This window comes from Dama dama, chromosome 10 (genome assembly GCF_033118175.1).
Source record: "Dama dama isolate Ldn47 chromosome 10, ASM3311817v1, whole genome shotgun sequence".
Classification (NCBI taxonomy): Eukaryota; Metazoa; Chordata; class Mammalia; order Artiodactyla; family Cervidae; genus Dama; species Dama dama.
In genome coordinates, this window is record NC_083690.1 from 36,415,642 (window position 1) to 36,437,304 (window position 21,663).

Here is a 21,663-nt window from a genome sequence, read left to right on the forward strand (position 1 = left end):
GGACCGTAGCCCACTAGGCACCTCTGTCCATGGAATTTTCCAGGGAAGAATACTAGAGTGGGTTGCCATGCCCTTCTCCAGGGCATCTTCCCAACTCAGGGATTGAACCTGGGTCTCCCACATTGCAGGCAGATTCTTTACCGTCTGAGCCACCAGGGAAGCTTCGCCCGGGTTGGTATAGGATCCCAAATCCCAGCTTCCGCCCCTCCCAGCTCAGGAAGCCTCCAGGAGTGGTCCTGTCCCGTTTCCTGCCTCTACTACTGCCTTTGGGAATCTAATATTCTCTGGAATCCTCTGTCACCTTCCTTGATGACATGGCTCATGTTTGTACCTCTAACAGGATGGGCGGGACTCTATCCTGCCGAGGACTTAGGATGCTGGTCCAGGCCACCTCTCCCTGCCAACCAGACATCCAGGCTAGATAAGGAGACCTTAGGTGGGTCAGAGGTCAGGGGAGCCGGACACAGATGAAGAACAGAGAGGCAAAGGGTCAAAGAGCAGGAAAACGGAGGTCAGTGCGGGGGGACAAGGGGGGGTGCCAGACATGCTGCTGGGAGTCCCATGATGCTCAGGTATGTTTAAACATGACCAGCCCAGCTCCAGAGTGTGAGCTGCTCCCTCCAGCTAAGAGGCAGGGTGACCTGGCCAGGGGCACCCCTTCCTTCTTGGAGCCCTTTCCCCAACCAACTTGGGTCTCGCTTCCTTGGGTCAGCCACATGAAGGTGGCCACTGGGCTCATTTGGAGGACAGAGTAAGGATTCCTTTCTAGAACCCAGGGTCCTGCCTGCTTCGGCATCCCTTGTCTTTGGTATCTCACATCTGAGCCCAGTGGGCAGCCTTCCTTTTCTTCTTAGAGCCGGAGCAGGACCTCTGCTCCCAGCCCCCTCCCCCAGGACCTGCCTGGTGGGAGGCATGAGGCGTGGGGCTCAGGGCGGGCGGGTCTGCACTTTGGCCCTTGGCTGAGGTGAGCCAGTCACTCCTAGTAGGATGGAGCCCCAAGCTCCTCCCAAGCCAGGCCTCAGCCCCCATCTTCAGTTACCATAGCAACCCCAAGGCCCTTTGGGTCACAGACCGGTTCACCCTTTGGAAAAAGCCACATTTCCCATCCTGAGCCTCTGCCCAGAGCTTTAATCTCATCATTGGAAACATAAAACCTCAGGATCACCTTTCACTTACCCAGGTGGGAAGGTCAGAAGCCAAGTTCTACAAGAACCAGGATTCCTGGGTTGACCTCTTTTCTCCTGCATCCCCGAAGCCCCTCACGTGACTTTGTCTAAGGGACAGACAGCCCCTTACGTCCTCAGACCTCGGTTCCCCTCCCTGTGGACACTTTCTGGAGCATCCAGCCTTAGGTCCCCGGGCCTGCGTCTCCCTTCTGTTCTCCCCACCAAGGTCCACCTCACAGACCCTTCCTCCACCAGAATCACGTGGAAAGTCATGTCTCAAAAATAAATAATTTTATCTCTCCTTTTTCTGTGGACAACTCAGAACTGAGCGACTCTGAGGGCGTGCTCTGGACTAAAATCTGAGGGAAAAAAGAGAAGACGTGGATAAGAGGCAGCCTCAGGCCGGGCGCCAAAGGTGCGGGCCATGGGGCTGGGGCTCACCCGTACCCGGAGGCTTGTCTCTGGTCTGGCTCTGCATTTTCTCCCTAGAGGGCGTGGTGAACAGACACGAGTGATGAAGGTCAGCACCCACTCCCCATGTTTGCTCCCCCACCAGCCGGCCCGCCTCTGTCCCTTTCCAGAAACTCACCTCCTCCTTTTCTTCCTGGAAATGCATTCTCTGGTCACTGCGGCGGGCACTATAACCACCATGGGCACCAGCAATGGCAACAGGATGGAGGCAAAGTTGGATGTTTCTGGGGTGCGGGGAACAGAAATAGGGGTGTGGGATAAGAAGAGGTGGGGGGGGACACTCCCTTCCGGCCCTCAGCTGCCACCCTGGAGGGACTGCATTCCTTGCACATCTCTGGGTCCTGGCTCTCCCTCCAGGAAGCCGCCACTCCCAGGGCTTTCAAGACCTGATGCCGCCCTCCTGCTCTCGGCAGACACACAACTCCCACAAACCCTTCAGGAGGATGTTCACCCAGCTGGTCCCCCAGAGTCCAGGGTACCAGCTGGGCCAGTGCTTCTCCAAGAGTAGCCCTGGTATCACTTCCATCAGTCACCTGGGAGCTTGTGAAAAAATTCAGGCATCTTGGGGCCGCACCGAGACCTACCAAATCCATGTCTCTGGGCTGAGTCCCACAGACAACCTTGCCCCAACCCGATCTTAGGCACAAGGATACAGCCAGAGAATTGCTGGTGCAGAGGCACATGGGAATTATAGTTTGGGATGGAGAAAACCGATAAAAGGTACCAGGAAGGCTCAGAGGGACACAAGAGACGGAAACAACAGCAGGGCGAGGCATACAGATCACAGAAGTGGGGAGCTCAGGGTCAGAGAGAAGATTCCAGAGTGCTGGGTAGGGCATAGGGACTCTGAGATTCTTTGAGGATACTGATCCTGCTAATCTTTAGGGACCATATCTAAATATTATATTATTACATCTTATATAGTAATATAAGACATTGACAATATACTATCTACTATACATCTATGGGCTTCCTTGGTGGCTCAGATGGTAAAGAATCTGCCTGCAATGAGGGAGACCCAGGTTCGATCCCTGAGTTGGGAAGATCCCCTGGAGAAGGGAATGGCAACCCACTCCAGTATTCTTGTCTGGAGAATCCCATGGACAGAGGAGCCTGGTAAGTTCTAATCCATGGGGTCACAAAGAGTCAGACACGACTGAGCAACTAAGACACATACACACACAAACATCTATAATAGATACTGTAGGTTAATCTTATATACACCGACTTATTCTGCGGCCATTGTTGGTGGGGAAGGTGAGGAGCTTGTGAGGATACAGGTCTGGGGTGAAGCTCTTGCCTGGCTCTTCGGGGGGAGGTACATCCCGCGGCTCCGTGCAGCGGTCTCCCCCATAACCAGGTTCGCACTCACAGGTGAAGTGGGTTCCCTGCTCCCGGCACCGCCCGTCATTTTGACAGGGGTTCTGTAGGCACGGGCTGTCTGCAAGGATGGAAGCGGGTGGGAGGGGGTTCTGGGAGGACACTCAGAGCCAGGGAGAGGGGCCTGGGGGTCTGGGACGCTAGGGAAGAATTTCTCCCTGAGAGATTCGCTGGGGTCCGCTGGCCGGGCTTCCAGTCCTGGCTCTATACCCCTGAGATCTGGGGAAACTGCTTACCCTCTTCTGAACTCCATTTTCTTTACCCTATAATGTGGGAATGCTATGCTCACCCCAAGCGCTGAGTAAGGACTAAAGGAGGTCTTGAGACACTAGTGCGGAGCAGAGAGCAGAGGTTCAGGGAAGGCAGAGTCTCTGCCTTGTCCCTCCCGAGAGAGAGAGAGAGAGAGAGAGAGAGAGAGAGAGGAAGATGAAATGGCAGGAGCGTCCTGACCTTGATGAGGTGGGGTCGTCCCAGGGACAGGACTGGGAGAGCTGGTTTGTTCCGGGTCCAGGGACTTCCCCCTTCCCCTGCCCCCGCAGGGGATCAGGGCAGCTGAACGCCAAGGGCCCGTCCGGCTCACCTCGGAAGCAGCCACGAGTGAGGTTCCCCACGGTGCAGACCTCCCCAGGGCTGCAGCCGAGGGGCTCACATAGCAGGAGCCCTGTGCGCGCACAGGTGCAGCGCTGGGAGCAGTCGTCGTTCACGAAGCCGTCACCCTGCTGGAGACGGAGAAGGCCCGGGAAGCGGGGGGTCTGCCTGGCCTCCAGGGCGGTCTGTCCTTTCGCGCCTGCACTCCCCCGGGGCCTCCCGATTCCAGACCTGGTAGTAGATGCCGTTGTCCGTGCAGCCGCAGTGGGCCAGGGGGAGGCTCTGGGCTCCGCTGTAGACGTAGCCCGGGAGGCTGGCGCAGCCCTCCACACAGGGGCCCGTGCAGCCCCGGGGGGCTGCCAGCGTGGCACAGGAGGCCGGGCAGGGGGTCATACAGCTCTGGTAGACCGTGTTGGCTGGACATGACAAGGCTGCGGGGACACAGTCATAGTCAGAAGGTGGCTGAGCAGGGGCAGGCCCCCCAGGTAGAAGGTCACCCAACAGAGCACAGAGCTTGCGAGAGGCGGGGAGGACCAGCTTCGTGAGTCTTTTAGTCTGTGACACTAGCTCATGAGGAGGATCAAAGGTGGGCCTTGGCAGAAAGGAGGGGGAAGGGGTGACGGGGGTGAGGGCAGAGAAGGGGTTCCGTTGGGAGGACGTTGACAAGGGGGAGAGTAGGCCCGGGGGAACCAAGACAGAAAGCCAAGGTGGGGGCAGCAGTGGAGGCCCAGAGAGGAACAGGGGGTGGAAAGAGCCGAGGGGGTCAGGGGCCAGCTGCTGGGGCAGGTCAGGGCCTCACCGCAGTGGGTGTGGTCCCGCCAGCTGGCCGGGGTGGCGCCCGCCTCCTGGCAGATGATGGCGTACCCGCTGAGGACCTGGCAACGCAGCTCCTCCTGCTCCTTGGGGTCGCGGGCGGCACACAGGTCAGACACACAGTGCCTGGGGGGATGGCAGGGACAGGTGGGGGGCTGTCAGAGACGGGGAGGGAGGCCAGGAGGCCCAGACCTGCAGAAGAGGCCCTGGAAGCCCCATCGGAAAGTGGGCCGGCGTGCTGTGGGGATGTGTGTGCGTGTGTGCGTGCGTGTGACAAGGTACTACGGACAGAATTGTGCCCAACAGACAGCCAGTCAGAGAACAAGCCGAGGAGCTGGATACAGGGTCTCGGGTCCCCGACTCACTCCAGGAAGGGCTCGGGGGCCACAGTCTGGTGACAGGCAGCAAAGGGCCCCTCGGGGTCCACCAGCACCCCACACGCCTGGGTGCGGTTGATGAGCTGCAGCTCCTCCGGGTGGCATCCCGACATACCACGAAAGCCTAGCGCCGCTTCTTCCTTCACCTCCTCCTCATGTACAGCCCTGGGCAGAGACAGTGAAGACACAGGTGAAGCCCACCACCGGGGAGGGGAGGGCCCGGGCACAGGCTGGGATCCACAGGGCCGGTGCCCCGCAGTCAGTGGGAGAGGTAAGATGTGACGGGATGAGAAGAATCAGGCCCATCTGAGCCCTCGGCCTGGGGGCTCCTCCTCTGCTGAGCAAGTGCAGGTGAGCTTGTGTGGACAGATTTTAGCTTGGCACTCATGCCCACTCTGGCCGGCCGCACCCGCTACCGCCCGGGTCAGGGCCTCCCTGCTTTGAGCCCCAGCCCTCTCACCTTGAGACGCGGGGGAAGCTTCCCTCGGTCATCTTTACCTCCCAACTGTTGCCAAAAGCAAGGAGGTTCTGGGTGACAGCCCCATTGGGCAGCATAAAGTCATTCCTCTTGTTCTGGTCGCAGTTGCCGCACAGGCCGAGCACGAGCTTCCGGTAAGTGACAGGCAGGGAGATCACTGTGGGAGGAGGGGGCCCAGGAGTGAGACCCCCCCACGCCACACCTCGTCCCGCCCCACCCCTCCTGGGTCATCTCCTGGAGCTTGAGGCCTTGCTCGCAGGCAGGGGTCCCTCTCACGGAGCCCAGCCTGTCCCACTTCCCAGGAACGTTCCCTTTGGCCCTCTGGTTCCCATGCTCAGGCACCTGCGTTGTTCTTTCCGTTGAAGCTGACCACCAGTTCAAAGTCTGTGATCACGAACAGGCGATCACTTCGTAGGGAGACCCGCAGCTGGTCGACGGGCTCATAGGGGGCGGTCACCTTCTGACCGTTGACCTGGAGGAGGCAGATGGGAGCCGCAGGGAAGCCTGAATCAAGGTGACTCTCAGGCTTCCCCAGTGGCTCAGTGGTAAAGAATTCACCTGCCAATGCAGGAGTGCGTGCGTGCGTGCCAAGTTGCTTCCGTCGTGTCCGACTCTGTGCGACCCCGTGGACTGCAGCCCACCAGGCTCCTCTGTCCATGGGATTCTCCAGGCCAAGAATACTGGAGTGGGTTGCCATGCCCTTCTCCAGGGGATCTTCCTGACCCAGGGATCGAACCCATGTCTCTTATGTCTACCTGCACTGGCAAGCAAGTTCTTTACCACGAGCGTCACGTGGGTTCAATTCCTGGTCTGGGAAGATCTCACACACCACGGAGCGACCGAGCCTGTGCGCCACAGCTAGTGAGCCTGGGCTCTAGAGCCCGGGAGCCGTGGCTACCGCGTTCATGTGCGGCAGCTACTGAAGCCCGAGCTCCCGGAGGCTGTGCTCTGCAACAAGAGAAGCCACCGCAATGAGACACCTGAGTGCCGCAACGAGCAGTAGCCCCGCTCACCGCAACTAGAGAAAGCCCGTGTGCAGCAACGAGGACCCAGTGCAGCCACAACTAAATGAATAAATACAATTATATTTTAAAAGGTGACTCTTTGCTGTTTTCGGCTCCGCTTCTCCGCACCTTGCGGTTCCATCATTCCCGAGAACAGGACACCCCAGGAAGCTTTACTATCCCGAACGCCAAAAGCCTCTCTGAGGTCTGCTCCTGTTGCAGCCCCTTTCTTTGCAAAACAAAAAACAACTGGCAGGTGGGCACCCCTGGTGCTTCTTCAGACTGGCTGTTGGATCTTACCTTCTCCCCACTGCCCTGTCTCTCCCCCACCTTACCTGAAATCCTCCTGCCCACCTTGGGCTCCCAAGAAGGTGAGTGCAACACTGATTCTGATTTCTACAACTAGGCAGCCTCTGCCGGGACCCTCCCAGGGAACGGGCAGCCCTGGCTTCACCTGCTCCCAGTGGCGTCTCCTGGACCAACCTGCCTCCCCCCAACCACCCTGCCTGGCCCGGGTCTTACGACAAGCTCCAGTTCGTGCTGGAGCTGGACCGTGTAGCCGTAGACCATCACGATGATTTCGTGCAGGAAAACAGGGGTGTGAGACGCATACATCTTGTTGCGTCCCTCCACGATGAAGGGCTCCACCCCATTGGGGAGCACGTCCACGGTCTTGACCAGATAGTAGGTCATGCGGCCCTGGAAACGGTAGCCGAGGCCATCAAACGTGCGGTAAGTGGGGTCCCCATAAACTGTGCATCGCTCCGACTCTGCCAAGAAGAGCCAGTGCTGAGGAGGAATGGCCCGGTCCGATGGAACGGCCCCAGGGCCCCTCACCCGCCTGCCCCGGTGCCTCCTGTTGCCTTCCGTCTTAGCCCCCGGCTCCCCGTGAACTTGATTTGTCCACCTTCTCCCTCTCCCAGCTTGAGAGGAGCTCCCTTGCCTGCTTCCCTCTTTTGGCCCTGAAGGTAGATCCCAGAGAGAATCTGCAGGTGATCGGGGAGCTGGTGAGCGGTGAGAGCCCACCTCTGTCTGTCGGCAGCCCCCTCTCCCCAGAGCCCCTAGCCTGGGTGCCCCCCGACTGCACCTCCCGAGGGCCCCCTTACTGTGGGGTTTGCAGATTTCTTTGCCGTCCTCATCCGTCTTGCACTGGGAGCCCGCGGGGCAGGCGAAGGGCCGGCACTGAATGGCTCCCGCCCTGCAGGTACACCTCTGGGAGCAGCTGCTGGAGAACCAGGCGTTACCCTCCTGCAGACGCCGCGGGAAGAACGAGGAGTGAGGTGGGAAGGGCCAGCGCTCTTTCCGCGACGACTTCAGTCTAAGCCCACGGTCTGACGGCTCACTTGGCACAGGCCAGAGGCAGTCCCAGTGCCATCCCACCCTTTGTCCCTAGAGGCACTGTGCTAGGGTCTCAGGAGGTACTGCTGAGCCCATCTTCCAGATAAGGAAACTGAGGTCACTCAGGAAACTGTGACTCATGAGGGGTACCACCAAGATCTTCAAACCAAGGCCACTCTACCATGCCTCAGTCCTCACATCCAAGCCACACACAGCCTCCACCCCAGTCCTGGCAGGAGGCCACCCAGCCCGACCACCAGCCTTCACACCCAGGGCCAGCCGCAGCAGCACAGGCCAGGGGAAGGCGGCATCCTGAAGGTGTGTGAGTGGCCCCCCTGCACCCCTATTCCCATTCCCCACTCACGGGGAGGTCTCTGCCCCGGGCGTCCCGGCAGCCACACTGACTCCTGGGCACACACCGCCGCTGCTTTTGCACGTAGCCGGGCTCACAGACGCAGCCCTCCTGGCAGATGGAGGGACCGCTGGCGCCCTTGCACCGGCCTTCCGGGTTGTCACAGGTCGGGGGGCAGTGGGGAAAGCAGTTGGTGTAGACGTAGTGGGTGGGGCAGTCCAGAGCTGGAAGGGTCGGGGAGAAACGCGGACTGAGCGTGGGCTCCGTGGTGGCCCCGAGGACAGGATAGAGCGAGGATGGTCCTTCCATCCTGGCGTGGGAGCTGGAGGTCAGGCCGCAGGCGCAGCGCGACCCTGGTGCATCTGGGCAGTAACCATGTGACTGGCCCGTGCACCGGCAGTGATGGGAGCCCAGGGCAGGAAGGGACTCATTCTGCTGGGGGGAGCTAGATAAAGCCTTTGGAGCAGAAGTAATTGCAAACAAATGGAAACGTTCACAGACAGCAAGAGTCCACAACATGGAGATGTCAGTTCTTCCTAAATTAATTTTATTACCGTTATTAGGCCACGTCAAGCCACATTCGGGGTCTTAGCTCCCCAACTGGGGATCGAACCTGTGCACCCTGTAGTCCTAACCACTGGACTGCCCAGGAATTCCCTCCCTAAGATAATCTGCACATTTAATATGATAGCAATAAACTATACCAACAGGATTTTTTTTAATAGGGAAAGATGACATTAAAGTGGAGATGAGGATATAAACAAACCAAAAAAGCTGGGAAAACTCTAAACCAAAGCAAACAAAAAAAAAAACAAACTAAATGTCCCTGCCAGAAATCCAAACACTACTTAAACTCTCAATGATCACGACATTGTGTTGCTAGTAAATGAAGCTAAATGGAGCAGTGGAAGAGGAGAAAAAGCCCAAAGAGGAACTCAAATACACATGGGAATTTAATATAAAGTGTGACATCTGAGTCAGTGGAAAAAGAGACTGGTCATTTAATAACACTGGGAAAAAATAAACATGAAGTTGATTGAGTTCTCACCCTACACACCAGGATACATCCCCATGGATCAAAATATTTAAATATGCAAAAAAAGAAACCATTCAATTGCAAAATGTAGGCAAATTTTTTTAACTTCTGAGTAGGGAAGGCGTTTGTAACTGGGGCTCAAAATGCAGAAGCCGTAAAACAAAGACTGTTATATTTGACCTTGTAAATACATATATATATATATATTTCTGCATGGTAAAAAAGAAAAAAAAGTCAGAGATGAAAAAAAAAAAGACATGGAAAAAACTGTGTGACTCATAGCACTAATGAAGGGCTGGCTACTCTCTGTAGCAGACAAAGGGCATCTATAAAATATTTCAATAAAGGGCAACAGACCAGTGGAAAAATGGTGAATAGGTAGGAAGAAATCACAGGAAGGGAAATCCAAACGGCTCCTGAATGTATGAAAGAATGCACAACCTCACTCATAATAGGAAAAATACAAATTAAGACTCTTTTTATCTTTCACTTATCAGATTGGCAAAAATCCAAAAGCATGATAATACTCTGTGTTGGCGAGGCTGTGGGGAAATGGGCAGTCTCATGTGTTGCTGGTGGGAATGTAAATGCCTCAACCTCTATGGAAGGCCATTTGGCAAGATCTCTCAAAAGCATAAATCCACACAATCCTCGATCCAACAATTCCACTGCTAGGAATTTATCCTACAGATAAGAGACACACACACAGAAAATTGCATCTGAGTAAGGTTATGCATTGCAGCACCGTTTGCAATAGCCAAAGACTGGAAACAACTAGGAAGTCCATCAAGAGAAGACTAGTTAAACTATGATAAAGGAATTATGACGTGTTTGCAAAAGAGAGTAAGGATGCTTTTTACATATCTGACGAGGAAGGGCAGCCAAGTGAAAAATAATGAAGTACCAACGACTGTGTCCTGTCTGTCGTTTGTAAGAAAATATGGAAAATAAATTCGCATTTGTTTGTATGTGCAGAAAGAAAAGACTTTTGGAAAAATACTCAGATGCGGATAAGAGCAGGCTGGGGCCTGGGCCCCTGGAGTCAAGGTGAAAAGAGACTTTTCACTGGGAATCTTTTAATACTTAAAAAATTTTTGAACCATAGGAATGCAGCACATATGAAAAAAACACTTTACTGTTTTAAAATTTAAGTTCTGAAATTAAATAGCAGTGCTGGTTGTATAACCTCGTGAAGATAATGAAAATTTGTGAATTATATACTTTTTTTTCCTTTGTGCATCATGTGGCATGTGGGCTCTTAGTTCCCTGAGCAGGAATCGAACCCACACTCCCTGTAGTGGAATCTTAACCCCTGAACCACTAGGGAAATCCCCGAATTATATACTTTTAAAGGGTAGAAGAATATAGTACGTGAATAATAATTTTTTAAAAAATTTTTAAAGGAAAGAGTTAGAATGCCTTGGAATCTGCCAGGAGAGAAGAAGAAAGAACTTTCGGGGTGCAGGGAAGGGTGTGTATGACGGCAGGGAGGGGTGTGGGAAAGCGAGGCCCATGTGGGGAACATGATGGTTTGTTGCAGGTGATGCCAGGGCACAAGTAACAGGGGGAGTTGGGGGTGGACAGCTCACAGGATCTCAAACATCGCAGAGAGGAGCTCAGATTTGCAGGCACAATGGCTCACGGGTGTAACATGATCACATTTCCTTTGGAACGACAGTGCTGAGAAGCAGCCTGTGCCATCCTGTGATAGGGGGCACCGGCTACGAGCTTACTGTAAATGGTCCACATCAGAGAAAATGAGGCCAGAAATAGGTCAAGAAATGCCAAAAAGAAGAATGGAGGAGGTTTCAGAGATCCACAGATGGGGGCCTTCCCGTGGTCCAGTGGCTAAGACTCCACTGCACCAAAGCAGGGGAGCTGGGGCTTGATCCCTGATTAGGGAACTAGATCCCACGTGTGTGTGCGCTTAGTCGTTCAGTTGTGTCTGACTCTTTGTGACCCCATGGGCTGTAGCCCACCAGGCTCCTTTGTCCATTGGGATTCCCCAGGCAAGAATATTGGAGTGGGTTGCCATGCCCTCCTCCAGGGGATCTTCCCGACCCACGAATCGAACCCAGGTCTCCTGCACTGCAGGCAGATTCTTTACTGTCTCAGTCATCAGGGAAGCCCAGACCCCCCAGGCTGCAGCTAAAGATCCAGCAGGCCGAAACTAAGACCTGGTACAATCAAATAAATAAAAATAAAAATAATTTTTTAAAAAGAAGTACCAAACTCATATTTTTTAAAAAGAGAGAGAGAGACACAGATGAAAAGAAGGTTTGGGAGCAGTCTGGGGGTGGCCGGAGGGGACACTCACGGCAGAAGCTGCTGTTTCTCCAGATGGGAGGCCTGATGCCCCGGGCTTGGCAGGCTGCCGAGAAGGCTTGCAGAGACTGGCAGAGGGCGCTGCTCAGGCCTCCAAACTCACAGAGGCTGTCGGTGCATTTGACCAAGAAGGGACTGAGGATCACGCGGCTGGCACACCTTGCCCAGCCCGGAGTCTGAAAGACTGCCCGGCATTGCTCCTGGGCTCTCTCTAGGTCAGCTGGCTGGCAGGCTGTTTCTGGCTCCTCCTCCGATTCTTCTTTGATCTTGTCATCATCTCGGCAACTGGGAAGGGAAAGGGGGTCATCACAGGGACAGCCACGGCTTCATCTGTGAAAACGACTTGGTGCTCCCAAACCACCCTCTAACCCCTCCTGTCTTCACTGGGAAGCTGGCCTGGGCTCTGGCCAGCCTTCCACATGGCCCCAGTCTCCTCCAACGTTTTGAAGCCAAGACAGGAAGACCCAGATGCCACCCCCTGTCAAACGATATGCATAGAGGACCACTCCAGTCTTTCCACCCCAGGTAGGCCATCCGGTCTAGAATCCCAACTTGCGTTCCTATGCAAACCAAGGCAGAGAGTCTTTGAGCATAATTACTTTGGGTCGATCTCCTTATCTTGCCAACTGTCCACATATGTGACGTCATCCGGGGCTAGCTCGTCATTAGGCATCAGCAGTTCATCCTCTTCCTCACCGTTGAAGTTCCCACACATGCCACAGGTCTGGGTAGGCAGAGGGGAAAGAAGGATCTTCTGCACCAGGGATGGCAGGGGGCATTTGTGGTTGGCACCCCCTTTCCACCCCGCAGAGAAAGGCACCCACTCCCTGCAGCTTTTTCCCATTGTGGGGAGTGACTCTCCAGTTGGGTACCCTGTTCCCTGCAGGCTGACGCCCCTACGAAGTGACCCAGGTGTTTTCCTCACCTTTCCATAATAGGCTTTGGGGATTTCGATCTCTAGGAAACCATTGCCATCAAACTTGACTTCCACCCCAATGCTGATGGTGAGCACCATGTAGCCGTCCCTGGAAATGACTTTGACCCCCCGGATCTGGGAGGTCGCGGGCAGGGGGACCCATGTGCCATTGATCTAGAGAGGAAGGCAGGACCCGTGAGCAGCAGGAAGGACCAGAGCCCTGTCCCCAGAGCCCATGTCCTCCCCCCACCACCGCCCCGCTCACCAGTGCGTGGTCCTTCTTCAGGGTGACCAGGGAATTAAAGACGTGCACATAGACCGTGCGGAGGTAGAAAGTGTGGGGTTGGTCTTGCTGCTTCCCATTCTTGCCACTGATCTTGAAGAAAGGCAGGTCCATGGTGGAGTGGCATGTTTTCGCCAAGACGTAAGTGCAGGCGCCCCTGACAGCATGGTAACTGCCATCAAAGCTTATGTACTGGGACCTGTCCTGGATTCGGCACACTCCCATCCCTGGAGGACAGAAAGGTGGCTGAGGGGTGGTCCAGCCTCTAGCAGGAACAGGCCTTCTCCCCACCTTCAAGGAAAGGAAGTGGAGGAAAGGGAGCCTCAGAAGGGAAGGGGACAAAGAAAAGAGTCAAGACCCAAGGACGTGGAGCAGGTACCACTCGGCCCGGGAGAGACTTATAACATCTTAAGCTCACAACTGCCATGGGAGCCATGAGTGAACCCCGAGGAGCCCTCCTGGAGGGAGGGGCAGTCCTGGTGGCTGAAGGTCCTCCTCCACGCTCGGTGGGCCTCCTACCTGCCCCCCGGCACCGCATCAGCCCATCGCGGGGCCAGCACATCTGGCCAGGCTTGCAGGCGGTTTGGAGGCAGGAGATGTTGTTGTGGATGGAGCAGGTGCAGAGCCGGGAACACGTGTTGTCCGTGTACCATCTCTCCCCGACCTGTGGGGCGCGGGTATCAGCGGAGCCGACAGAAGCTTGGAAGCTAGAGAGGGACGGAGGCCTCCCCCGACACACCGCACCCCAGGGCCCCCAAGAGGTCAGCTTCGTTCGGCCACCCGCCTCCGTCGCCAGCCTTTCTCAAGCTCCAGGCTTCTGAATTTTGCTCCTCAGCCCCCAGCACTGCCCCTCCCCACTTCTTTGCATGGCCTGAGCCCTCTGGCCCCCAACTCATGGAGGCCCCCTTGCAGTCTGGCTTCTCACCGGGTGGTAGGCGCTCCCGGGGCTGGTGCAGCCACACTCGCCGAGGGGCACACAGGTGGTCCCGCTCAGGATGTGGCCTCTCTGACACTCGCAGCCCTCGGCGCAGGGCAGCGAGGAAGGGCAGTACGATTGGGTGCTCAGGCTGAGACAGGTGGCCGGGCAGGGGTCAGCGCAGGGGCTGTATGTGCTGCCTGACGGGCACTTCAGAGCTAAGAAGAGATTTGCGTGTGGAAAGGAAGAGTCATTTCCAGCTCTCTTGACCTTGGGGACTGAAGAGCTCCTAAGGGCTTTCCTGGTGGTCCAGTGGTCAAGAATCCGCCTGCCCATGCAGGAGACACGGGTTCGATCCCTGATCCGGGAAGATCCCACGTGCCACGGAGCAATTAAGCCCATGCACCACAGCTACTGAGCCTGTGTTCCAGATCCTGGGGGCCATGACTACTGAGCCCATCCACCGCAACTGCTGAAGTCCAAATGCCCTAGAGTTGGTGCTTTGCAACGAGAGAAGCCACCGCAAAGAGAAGCCCGAGCACCGAAACTAGAGAAGAACCTGCGCAGCCATGAAGACCCAGGGCAGCCAAATTAAATAAATTAATTTAAAAAATTTTTAATGGATTTAGAAAAAAGAATTCCTAAGAGAGAATTCCCTGGCGGTTCAGTGGCTGAGACTTCTCGCTTTCACTGCTGAGGGCACAGGTTCAACCCCTGGCTGGGGAACTAAGATCCCACAAGGTGAGAAGGACAAAAAAATTTTTAAAGAGTGCTCCTGGAAGTGTCAGATGAAAGGATTAATAAAAAAAAGGGGTCCATCCATACAGTGGAATATGATTCAGCCTTACAAAGAAGGAAATTCTGGCACCTGCTGCAACATGGGTGAAACTTGGGGACATTATACTAGGATAAGCTAGTCACAAAAAGGTGAATACTGTGTGATTCCACTTAGATGAGGTCTCTAGAGTCCTCGAATGCATAGAGATAGAGAGTAGATGGTGCTTGCCAGGGGCTGGAGGGAGAGGAATGGGGACCTGTGTTTAATGGGGACAGAGTTTCAGTTTGGGAAGAAGAAAAAGTTCTGGAAACAATGGTGATAATGGTTGCATGACAAAGTGAATGCACCTAATGTTGCTGAACTGGACACTTAAAAATTTGTTACAATGGTAATTTTTGTGTTCTGTATATTTTACTACAATTAAGAAAACAAAATGAGTTCCTGGGAACGAGGAAGAACGGTCATCACAGCAGTGACCTGGGGAAGATGGGAAGGAGACAGTAACCAAATGAGTTCAGAACTTTTTGGTGGTGCTAAGTCGCTTCAGGTCTGACTCTTTGTGACACTGTGGACTATAGCCCACCAGGCTGCTCTGTCCATGGGGATTCTCCAGGCAAGAATACTGAGGTGGGTTGCCACGCCCTCCTCCAGGGAGTCTTCTGACCCAGGTCTCTTAGGTCCCTATCTGCATCTCTTACGTCTCCTGCATTGGCAGGCGGGTTCTTTACCACTAGTGCCATTGGTGAGGTGGAAATCAGATGGGGGCTCCCAGTGGAGGGAGTCGAGGGGAGGATGGGGGCTGGGCTCCGAGAGACCGGGGAGTAGGGGGCAGAGGGCACCCCCATGCAGGCTGGGGGCCGGGCTGCGAAGGGGAGAGTGGAGGAGCAGAATTGAGGGAGAGGAAGAGAGGGCGGGGCTCAGGGGACGCCACTGGGTCACTCACGGCAGAAGGTGCTGTTCCGCCAGGCGAGGACCTGGCCGGCGCGGGCGCACAGGGCCGCGTAGGCCTGCAGAGAGCGGCACAGCGTGAAGGCGTCACCCATGGTCCCACACTGGCCGTACACACAACTGGTGAAGCTGGCCTCCGGGGCCACCACCCTGTGGCACTTGGAGAAGGGTCCTGGTGGATGAAACAAGGCAGGGGAGAGTGACCCTTGAGAGGAAGCGGAACCATGAGGCTGCTCTGGGGCAAAGTCTACATCCACTTCCATCCAAACCCGTGATTATTAAGAACCTACTGCCCGAGATGCAAAAAAACCCCACAGATCCATCGGCACCCCCAGGTGACCATTGCCTTCGCGTCCCCTTTGCTGTCTCTATTTCCTGTCTCACCTTTCCTCCCTCCCTCAATGATCAGCCCCCTCCTCTGTCTCCTGTCCCGGGGGGTTGGGGGGGGAGGAGCAAACAGGGGCCCTTGCGTGGCTTACCCTGAGGATTCACTAAGATATCACAGTTCTTACTCCAGGGGTCAGTTGCATTCTTTTCCAGGCACCTGGGGGGCCTGGCGTCTGCAGCAAAGCAGCTAACAGAGGAGGAGGGGAAGGGACAGGGACTTAGGATCAGAGGACACTTCCCAAAAGCCATGGAGAAAAGCCATGTCTTCCCAGAAGACATGGAGAGGGAAGCGGGGAGGGGAACCAGCGTGGGAGAGAACAGAGTGAGGGCCTTGAGTGGTAAGGTCAGCAGATGCAGCAGGAAGGAGAAAGGTTAGATCTCAGGGTGGACTTCCCCAGAGACAGGTCAGGAAGCCCGGGAGAAATCAGCAGGCAGGAGTATGGGAGGTCAGAACAACCTTCCATCAATTCCAGGAGAGACTGGGGATACCACCAGGCTGCCTGCCAAGGCTTCCCCACCTGCCCTGACCCAGCTCCCTGCCCGGGTCCAGCTCCCCGCTCTCCCCATTCCCAGCTCACCCAGATTCAGATAACTCATTTAGCTTCCAGGAGGCCCCCAGGCGCACGGAGTTGACAGCAGGTCTCTTATCAGGCTGCAGATTATCGTCCAGGCTGTTGTTGTTGTAGTTCCCTGGGGGACCGAGCCGTCAGAGAGGCCGCAGGCTCGGTCCCAGGACCAAGAGGCCACCCTCTCTCCAAGAGAAGCCTTTTCTCTTCCTTCATCTTCGGCTTCCCCTCACGCCCACCCTCACACACAACGCCTTCAACCGAGTAACAGATTGCCAAGCACATGTTCCCGTGTGGATGAACAAGACCCCTGAGAGGCTCGGGTTGCCCGTGGCCCTGGCTCCACCTGCATGTTCCCAGGGAACTCACCACACATCCCACAGAGCCGCCCAGCATAGGAGGAGGGAGCGGTCACTTCCACCAGGTGGTACCCGTCGTAGCGAACTTGAAGCCCGAAGTCCGTGTAGAGGAGGATAAAGGAGCCACTGGACCTCACGGTCATCCGGCTGTGTGCAAACCACAGGGGCAGAGCCACCTGGCGACCGTCCAGCTGCAGAGGTAGGGAGGACGAGGTTGGGAAAGGCTCCGGGGACAGGATAACAACGGGGAAGAGACCAGGGAGCAAGCGGGGGTTGGGAGCCGGGGGATGGTGGGTGTGTCTCAGAAACTGGGGTTTCGGTGTCTGCCGGACAGCTGTAACTACAGGCAAGGGGGAAGGGAAGAGAGATGCCACGTGGGCTGGGGGTGGGGACAGGGAGGCAGGCGGAGGCACGCACCATAACCTTGCGGCCTTTGAGCATCCAGACTCTGATGCCGAAGGCCTGCACTTGGACGGCTTTGACGTAGGAGGCCTCCAAGTTTCCACCGCGGAACTCGTTGGTGGCACTCACAAAGAAGTAATTCTCCAGGGACTTCAACAAGCAAGGCCGGGTGAGGATGTAGGTGCAGGTGCCCATGAAGTGATGCAGGGCTCCATCGAATGTCAGGTAGTGGGGGTCCCCCCAGACAGTGCAGGTGGCCGACCCTGGGCATGAGGAGACGGCGTTCGGAGATGCACTCACCTTGATCTGCCATCTGGGCGAGTCCATGTGGTGATGGTACCCACAGCTCATCCAGGTGGTCGGTGAGGCGTGGAGAGGTCAAGATCAGGGACTGCTGCAGCCTCCCTGTCTGGGTTCTTAAAGGCGTTGTTTTGGCTCCGGGCAATCACCTCCCAGCCCCTGGTTAAACCCCAGCTCTCTGCTTTAGGACAGGACCATGCCTCCGCTCAAGGTCGCTTGGGCAGCCCCCAGGCTCACCTTGAGGGTGGCAACCATAGGTGCCATCCTGCCGACCACACGTCTCCTGGGCCTGGCACTGCCATGGCACGCAGCGAGTTCTGTTGGTGCCCTCACAGATGCAGAGCCGTCTGCAGCCTGGCTTGAACCACCGCTCCCCTATCTGGAAGGAAAAGAAGTTGTCCCCTCGTCGGGACTTCCCTGATGGTCCAGTGGTTAAGAATCTGCCTTGCAATGCAGGAGAGAGATGCAGGTTCGATCCCAGTTCAGGAAACAGAGATCCCACATGTGGCAAAGCAATGGAGCCTGTGTGTAGCAACCACAAAGCCTGCAGACACTGGAGTACGGGCCCCACTAGAGAGTCAGCGTGCCACCATGAATAGACATGATTTTTAAAAGAGGAAGTCATTTAGCTCTGCTATTCAGATCACTGCCTGCTCATTGGGAAGCATTCGTGTCATCCCAAAACTCCAGGCTTAGTTGCAAAACTCTGGCATTCGCTCATTCATTCAGTCACTCCATTATTTGTCTGTCCACTATTTCAACATATAGTTATCATCTGCCTTGTGCCAGGCGTCAGGAATTCAGTAATGAACCAGATGGACGATGCCCCTGCCCTAACAGAACTCACAGTCCAGAGGGGACAGTCAACACGTAAACAAACAGATCCCATGCCCCAGCCCGTTATGCACCCAGAGGTGACCAGGGTGTTTCCTGCCATTGGCACGTGCTGCAAGAGTTTAGGGATGCTTATCAGGGTGCCATCAGGAGGGCTTCAAGGAGGAGGCAGCATTTCAACAGGACCTCAAAGGAGGAGAAGGTGGCTAACCCGGGTGGTGCCTGGGAGGCCGAGCAGGGGAAAGGGGGCTGCAAAGAAGGTGAAATTGAAAGAGTAAAATGCGGATAAGGAGTGTTCTGGGGGCCAGCCTGGAACGCGGCGCTGAGTAGGGGAGAGCCCTGTGGATATCAGGTGGTGGAAGGCTTGGATGGACCTCATCCTCAGGCCTTGCAAAGAAGGAAGAGAGAAGTTTCACGGACCAGGGCCAGCCTCAAGCACTGCCTCTGAGAAGATGGTTCAGATGGGGTCCAGGTAGCGACTGAGAAAGAGACCCTCCGTAGGAGAGAGAGTGCGGGTGAGACACAGAAACGCCTGGGCCTTCAGAGAATGAGAAACAAGGGAAGTGACTCAGGGATGTGATGGGCAGGGGAGACGGGAGGGGAGAGAACTGGGGGTCCCAGGTTCTGCTGGGGACTGGGCTGACTCTGGTGTAAAGTACTGGAATTGAAGAAAGAAAATGGGGAATTAGACCTAAGCCCTCCTCCTACCCCTCCCCCCACCCCCAGTCTCCTGTCTCCTGCCCACAAGCTGGGCAGAGACTTCAGAACCCGCACAAGTGCCTTCTGGCTGCAGCACTGAGAAAGGCCCAGCCCCGGCGGTTCACCTTGAAGTAGCCGGCCGTGGGGTCGAGGCAGCCACACTCAGACTGGGGGACGCACTGGAGCCCGCTGAGGACGAAGCCCTGGTTGCACTCACAGCCCTCCACGCAGCGGTTCTGGCAGGCCATGCCCGAGAACGTGGAATGGCAGGTATCAGGGCACAGCTTGGCACACAGGGTGTATCTGCTGTTGGGTGGGCAGGCCAGCGCTGGTGGAGGGGAGCACAGGTGAGGCAGGGTGGGGAGAAGACGAAAGAGGTAGTTCCCAGCCTAGAGCTCAGAAGGCCCATGGCCAGAGGCTTCAGCCCGATCTCCAGAAGAGAGGAACTGGGAGAAACCACCAAGAAACTCAGCCTCCACCTCCTGGGCCAGGAGGGGGCCCTGCAGGGAGGTGCCAAGAGGCAGGACCACAGGAGCAGACCCACCAGGAGCCTCAGCAGCTCTGCCGTGTAGGCAGGCCCCAGGGGAGCAGTCAGAACCCATGTGGCCCCACCCAGGCGTTCAAGCAGGCCCCCCAGGGAGCTGGGCCGGACTGCGGGCTGTGGGGCACCCTCTTACCCACCAGTCCGCATTTTACGTGTATACCACTCCACCTGGGGTGCATTGCTCTCACACCCACATCCTCAGGTTGTTGGGAGGGCTTTCTTTTTCTCTCTTTTTTTTTAAAAAATATTTTCCCAAAGAACTTTAATTAAGACTTTAACAGAAATAAAAAAGGTCAGAGTGTACTCCGGGCCCGATCAGACGTAACAAAACCAAGCTGAACCCAGGGTGGAAATGTTGCTGTTGAGTCATTAAGTCGTGTCTGTCTGACTCTTTGTGACCCCATGGACTGTAGCCCACCAGACTCGTCTGTCCATGGGAATCTCCAGGCAAGAACACTGGAGTGGGTTGCCATTCCCTTCTCCAGGGGATCTTCCAGACCCAGGGATCAAACCCAGGTCTCCTGCATTGCAGGTGGACTCTTTACCGTCTGAGTCATCAGGGAAGCCCTAGAGTGAAAATACTGCCTGGAAAATCCACAGCTGGGAGGAAATCCCAGGAAGCCTTCCTGAGTGTGCAGGTGACCGTGTGATTTTCTCAGGGGAGGTTTCCGACTCTGCGGATTTCCTGGTCCTTGTGTAGGGGTGAAGGGGTTACACCGGGTGCTGCCCCCAACCCCCCGGCCTGTGCCACCACTCTCAGAAGCCCCCAGTCCTCTGACGTGTGCGTGAAGAAAGGGGCCCCGCATCTTCGCACGACTCACGGCAGAACTGGGGTCCCCTCCAGGGCTTCACCGCATAGCCGGCCTCCTGGCAGGTCTCAGTCAAGGCCGACATGTGGGCACACAGTATCTGCTGCAGCCCCTGGAAGTTGCACATGTCAAGCATGCAGTTGTCGTAGAAGGAAGAGACCTTGAGGTGAGGCAGGCAGGCCCTAGGGAGAGAGGCCAGGTCAGAAGGGATGAGAGGACGGAACCTCGTTCCTCCCATTTTGATGGGCCCGGGCACGGCCCCTCCTGCTCCCTGCCCCCCCCCCCCCCCCAACTATGTACTGAAAGGCTCCGTAATCGACCGCGAGCCGTCCGCAGTACTCCGGCCCCGACAGTGTGTTCTTCAGGTCAGTATTGCAAGATGGGAGAGACGCTTGATTCTCCTGGCACCTGGAAGAGACTCACCCCCACAAGCCTTAAGGACCGAGGCTCGCCTTCATCCCCGCCCTGCCCGGGCAGTCTCCCCGCTCTCGACGCCCCCTAGTGGACAACATCTGAACGCCAAGAGGTGGGAAAACGGGGCCCGCAAGCAGGAGGCGGGCTGTTCAGAATCGCCTGGGGACCACTGATGGTGAGGGTGGGGTGAACGTGGTGGCAGTGAACTTTGCAGGGAACCAAATCCAGGAGAAAGACAGACGTGGGGGCATACAGAGAGGGCAGAACAGGAGCGATGCCGGTCAGGGTGCTTGGTTCCTCGAAGGGGCAAAGGAGCAGGGGAGCGAAGTCGGGGGCGGGGAGGTCCTCACGCCTGGTCCTCATCCTCCGAGGTCTGCCAGCTGTTACCCAGCTCCTTCTCATCTTGTGCTGGCCTGCCATCCGGCTTCTGGTTGTCGTTGCTACTGTCGCCATCATAGTTGCCACAGAAACCGCAGAGTTTGCTGGAGAAGGTGCTGCGGGCCGGGGAAGGAAGGGTGTTAGTGGAGAGTAAGGGTCTCCATCATCTGAGGGACCACAGAGGGGCGGGGGGCGGGGGAGGCCATGGGCACCAGGCGGGCTGCGGACCAAGAGGTGCAGACAGGGAACCAGAGCTCCACGCCAGGCACCAGGCCAGGGGACCTCAAGCTCTCGCCCTTAAGCCATCTTCACGTCTCCACTCCTCCCAGTCTTCTGCTCACACCCCATCTTCCAGTCATGGCACACTTCTTGCTGGCCCTAAGACATTCCACTTTTGGAATGTCTTGCAATTACTTGCAATCCCTTGCAATTACTATTCCCTATTTCTTCTTTTTACTGAAAAAAAAAAAAATTTTTTTTTTTAATTTTTCGCCTGTACCAAGCTGCATGCAGGATCTCAGTCCCCCAACCAGGGATCGAACCTGTGCCCCATGCATTGGAAGCGCAAAGTCTTAACAACTGGACCACCAGGGAAGCCTCCACTATTTCTGTCAAGTCTTTCTTTCCCTTGTTTGGACATCTGGGGAATCTACTCATCCGTGAAGACTGCAGTCAAGAGACCACTGTTTTGAAGGCTCCCATGGCTCATTAGCAACTCCTTCTAGAACATTCCCGAAGCCTTGTGTATATATCCTGCTATTATCCCACGGCCCTGAAAGCATTTCCTCCCCCTCTGCAACCA

General features: G+C 56.0%; 1 protein-coding gene across 1 annotated transcript in view; it reads right to left on the minus strand.

Moving 5' to 3' along the window:
- Nucleotides 1-21,663, minus strand: part of ZAN (zonadhesin) — a 38,210-nt gene that overhangs the window by 1,514 nt on the left and 15,033 nt on the right. Inside the window, 28 exon segments of the mRNA XM_061152364.1 lie at nucleotides 1,608-1,651; nucleotides 1,756-1,861; nucleotides 2,866-3,078; nucleotides 3,598-3,880; nucleotides 3,882-4,036; nucleotides 4,405-4,544; nucleotides 4,784-4,960; nucleotides 5,256-5,430; nucleotides 5,616-5,745; nucleotides 6,800-7,047; nucleotides 7,384-7,525; nucleotides 7,980-8,191; nucleotides 11,321-11,613; nucleotides 11,928-12,052; nucleotides 12,254-12,418; nucleotides 12,510-12,754; nucleotides 13,047-13,191; nucleotides 13,453-13,661; nucleotides 15,165-15,341; nucleotides 15,649-15,743; nucleotides 16,135-16,246; nucleotides 16,492-16,672; nucleotides 16,899-17,146; nucleotides 17,421-17,562; nucleotides 18,842-19,044; nucleotides 20,082-20,251; nucleotides 20,370-20,477; nucleotides 20,834-20,977. Of these exon segments, the coding sequence (XP_061008347.1) occupies nucleotides 1,608-1,651; nucleotides 1,756-1,861; nucleotides 2,866-3,078; nucleotides 3,598-3,880; nucleotides 3,882-4,036; nucleotides 4,405-4,544; nucleotides 4,784-4,960; nucleotides 5,256-5,430; nucleotides 5,616-5,745; nucleotides 6,800-7,047; nucleotides 7,384-7,525; nucleotides 7,980-8,191; nucleotides 11,321-11,613; nucleotides 11,928-12,052; nucleotides 12,254-12,418; nucleotides 12,510-12,754; nucleotides 13,047-13,191; nucleotides 13,453-13,661; nucleotides 15,165-15,341; nucleotides 15,649-15,743; nucleotides 16,135-16,246; nucleotides 16,492-16,672; nucleotides 16,899-17,146; nucleotides 17,421-17,562; nucleotides 18,842-19,044; nucleotides 20,082-20,251; nucleotides 20,370-20,477; nucleotides 20,834-20,977 (4,787 nt within the window).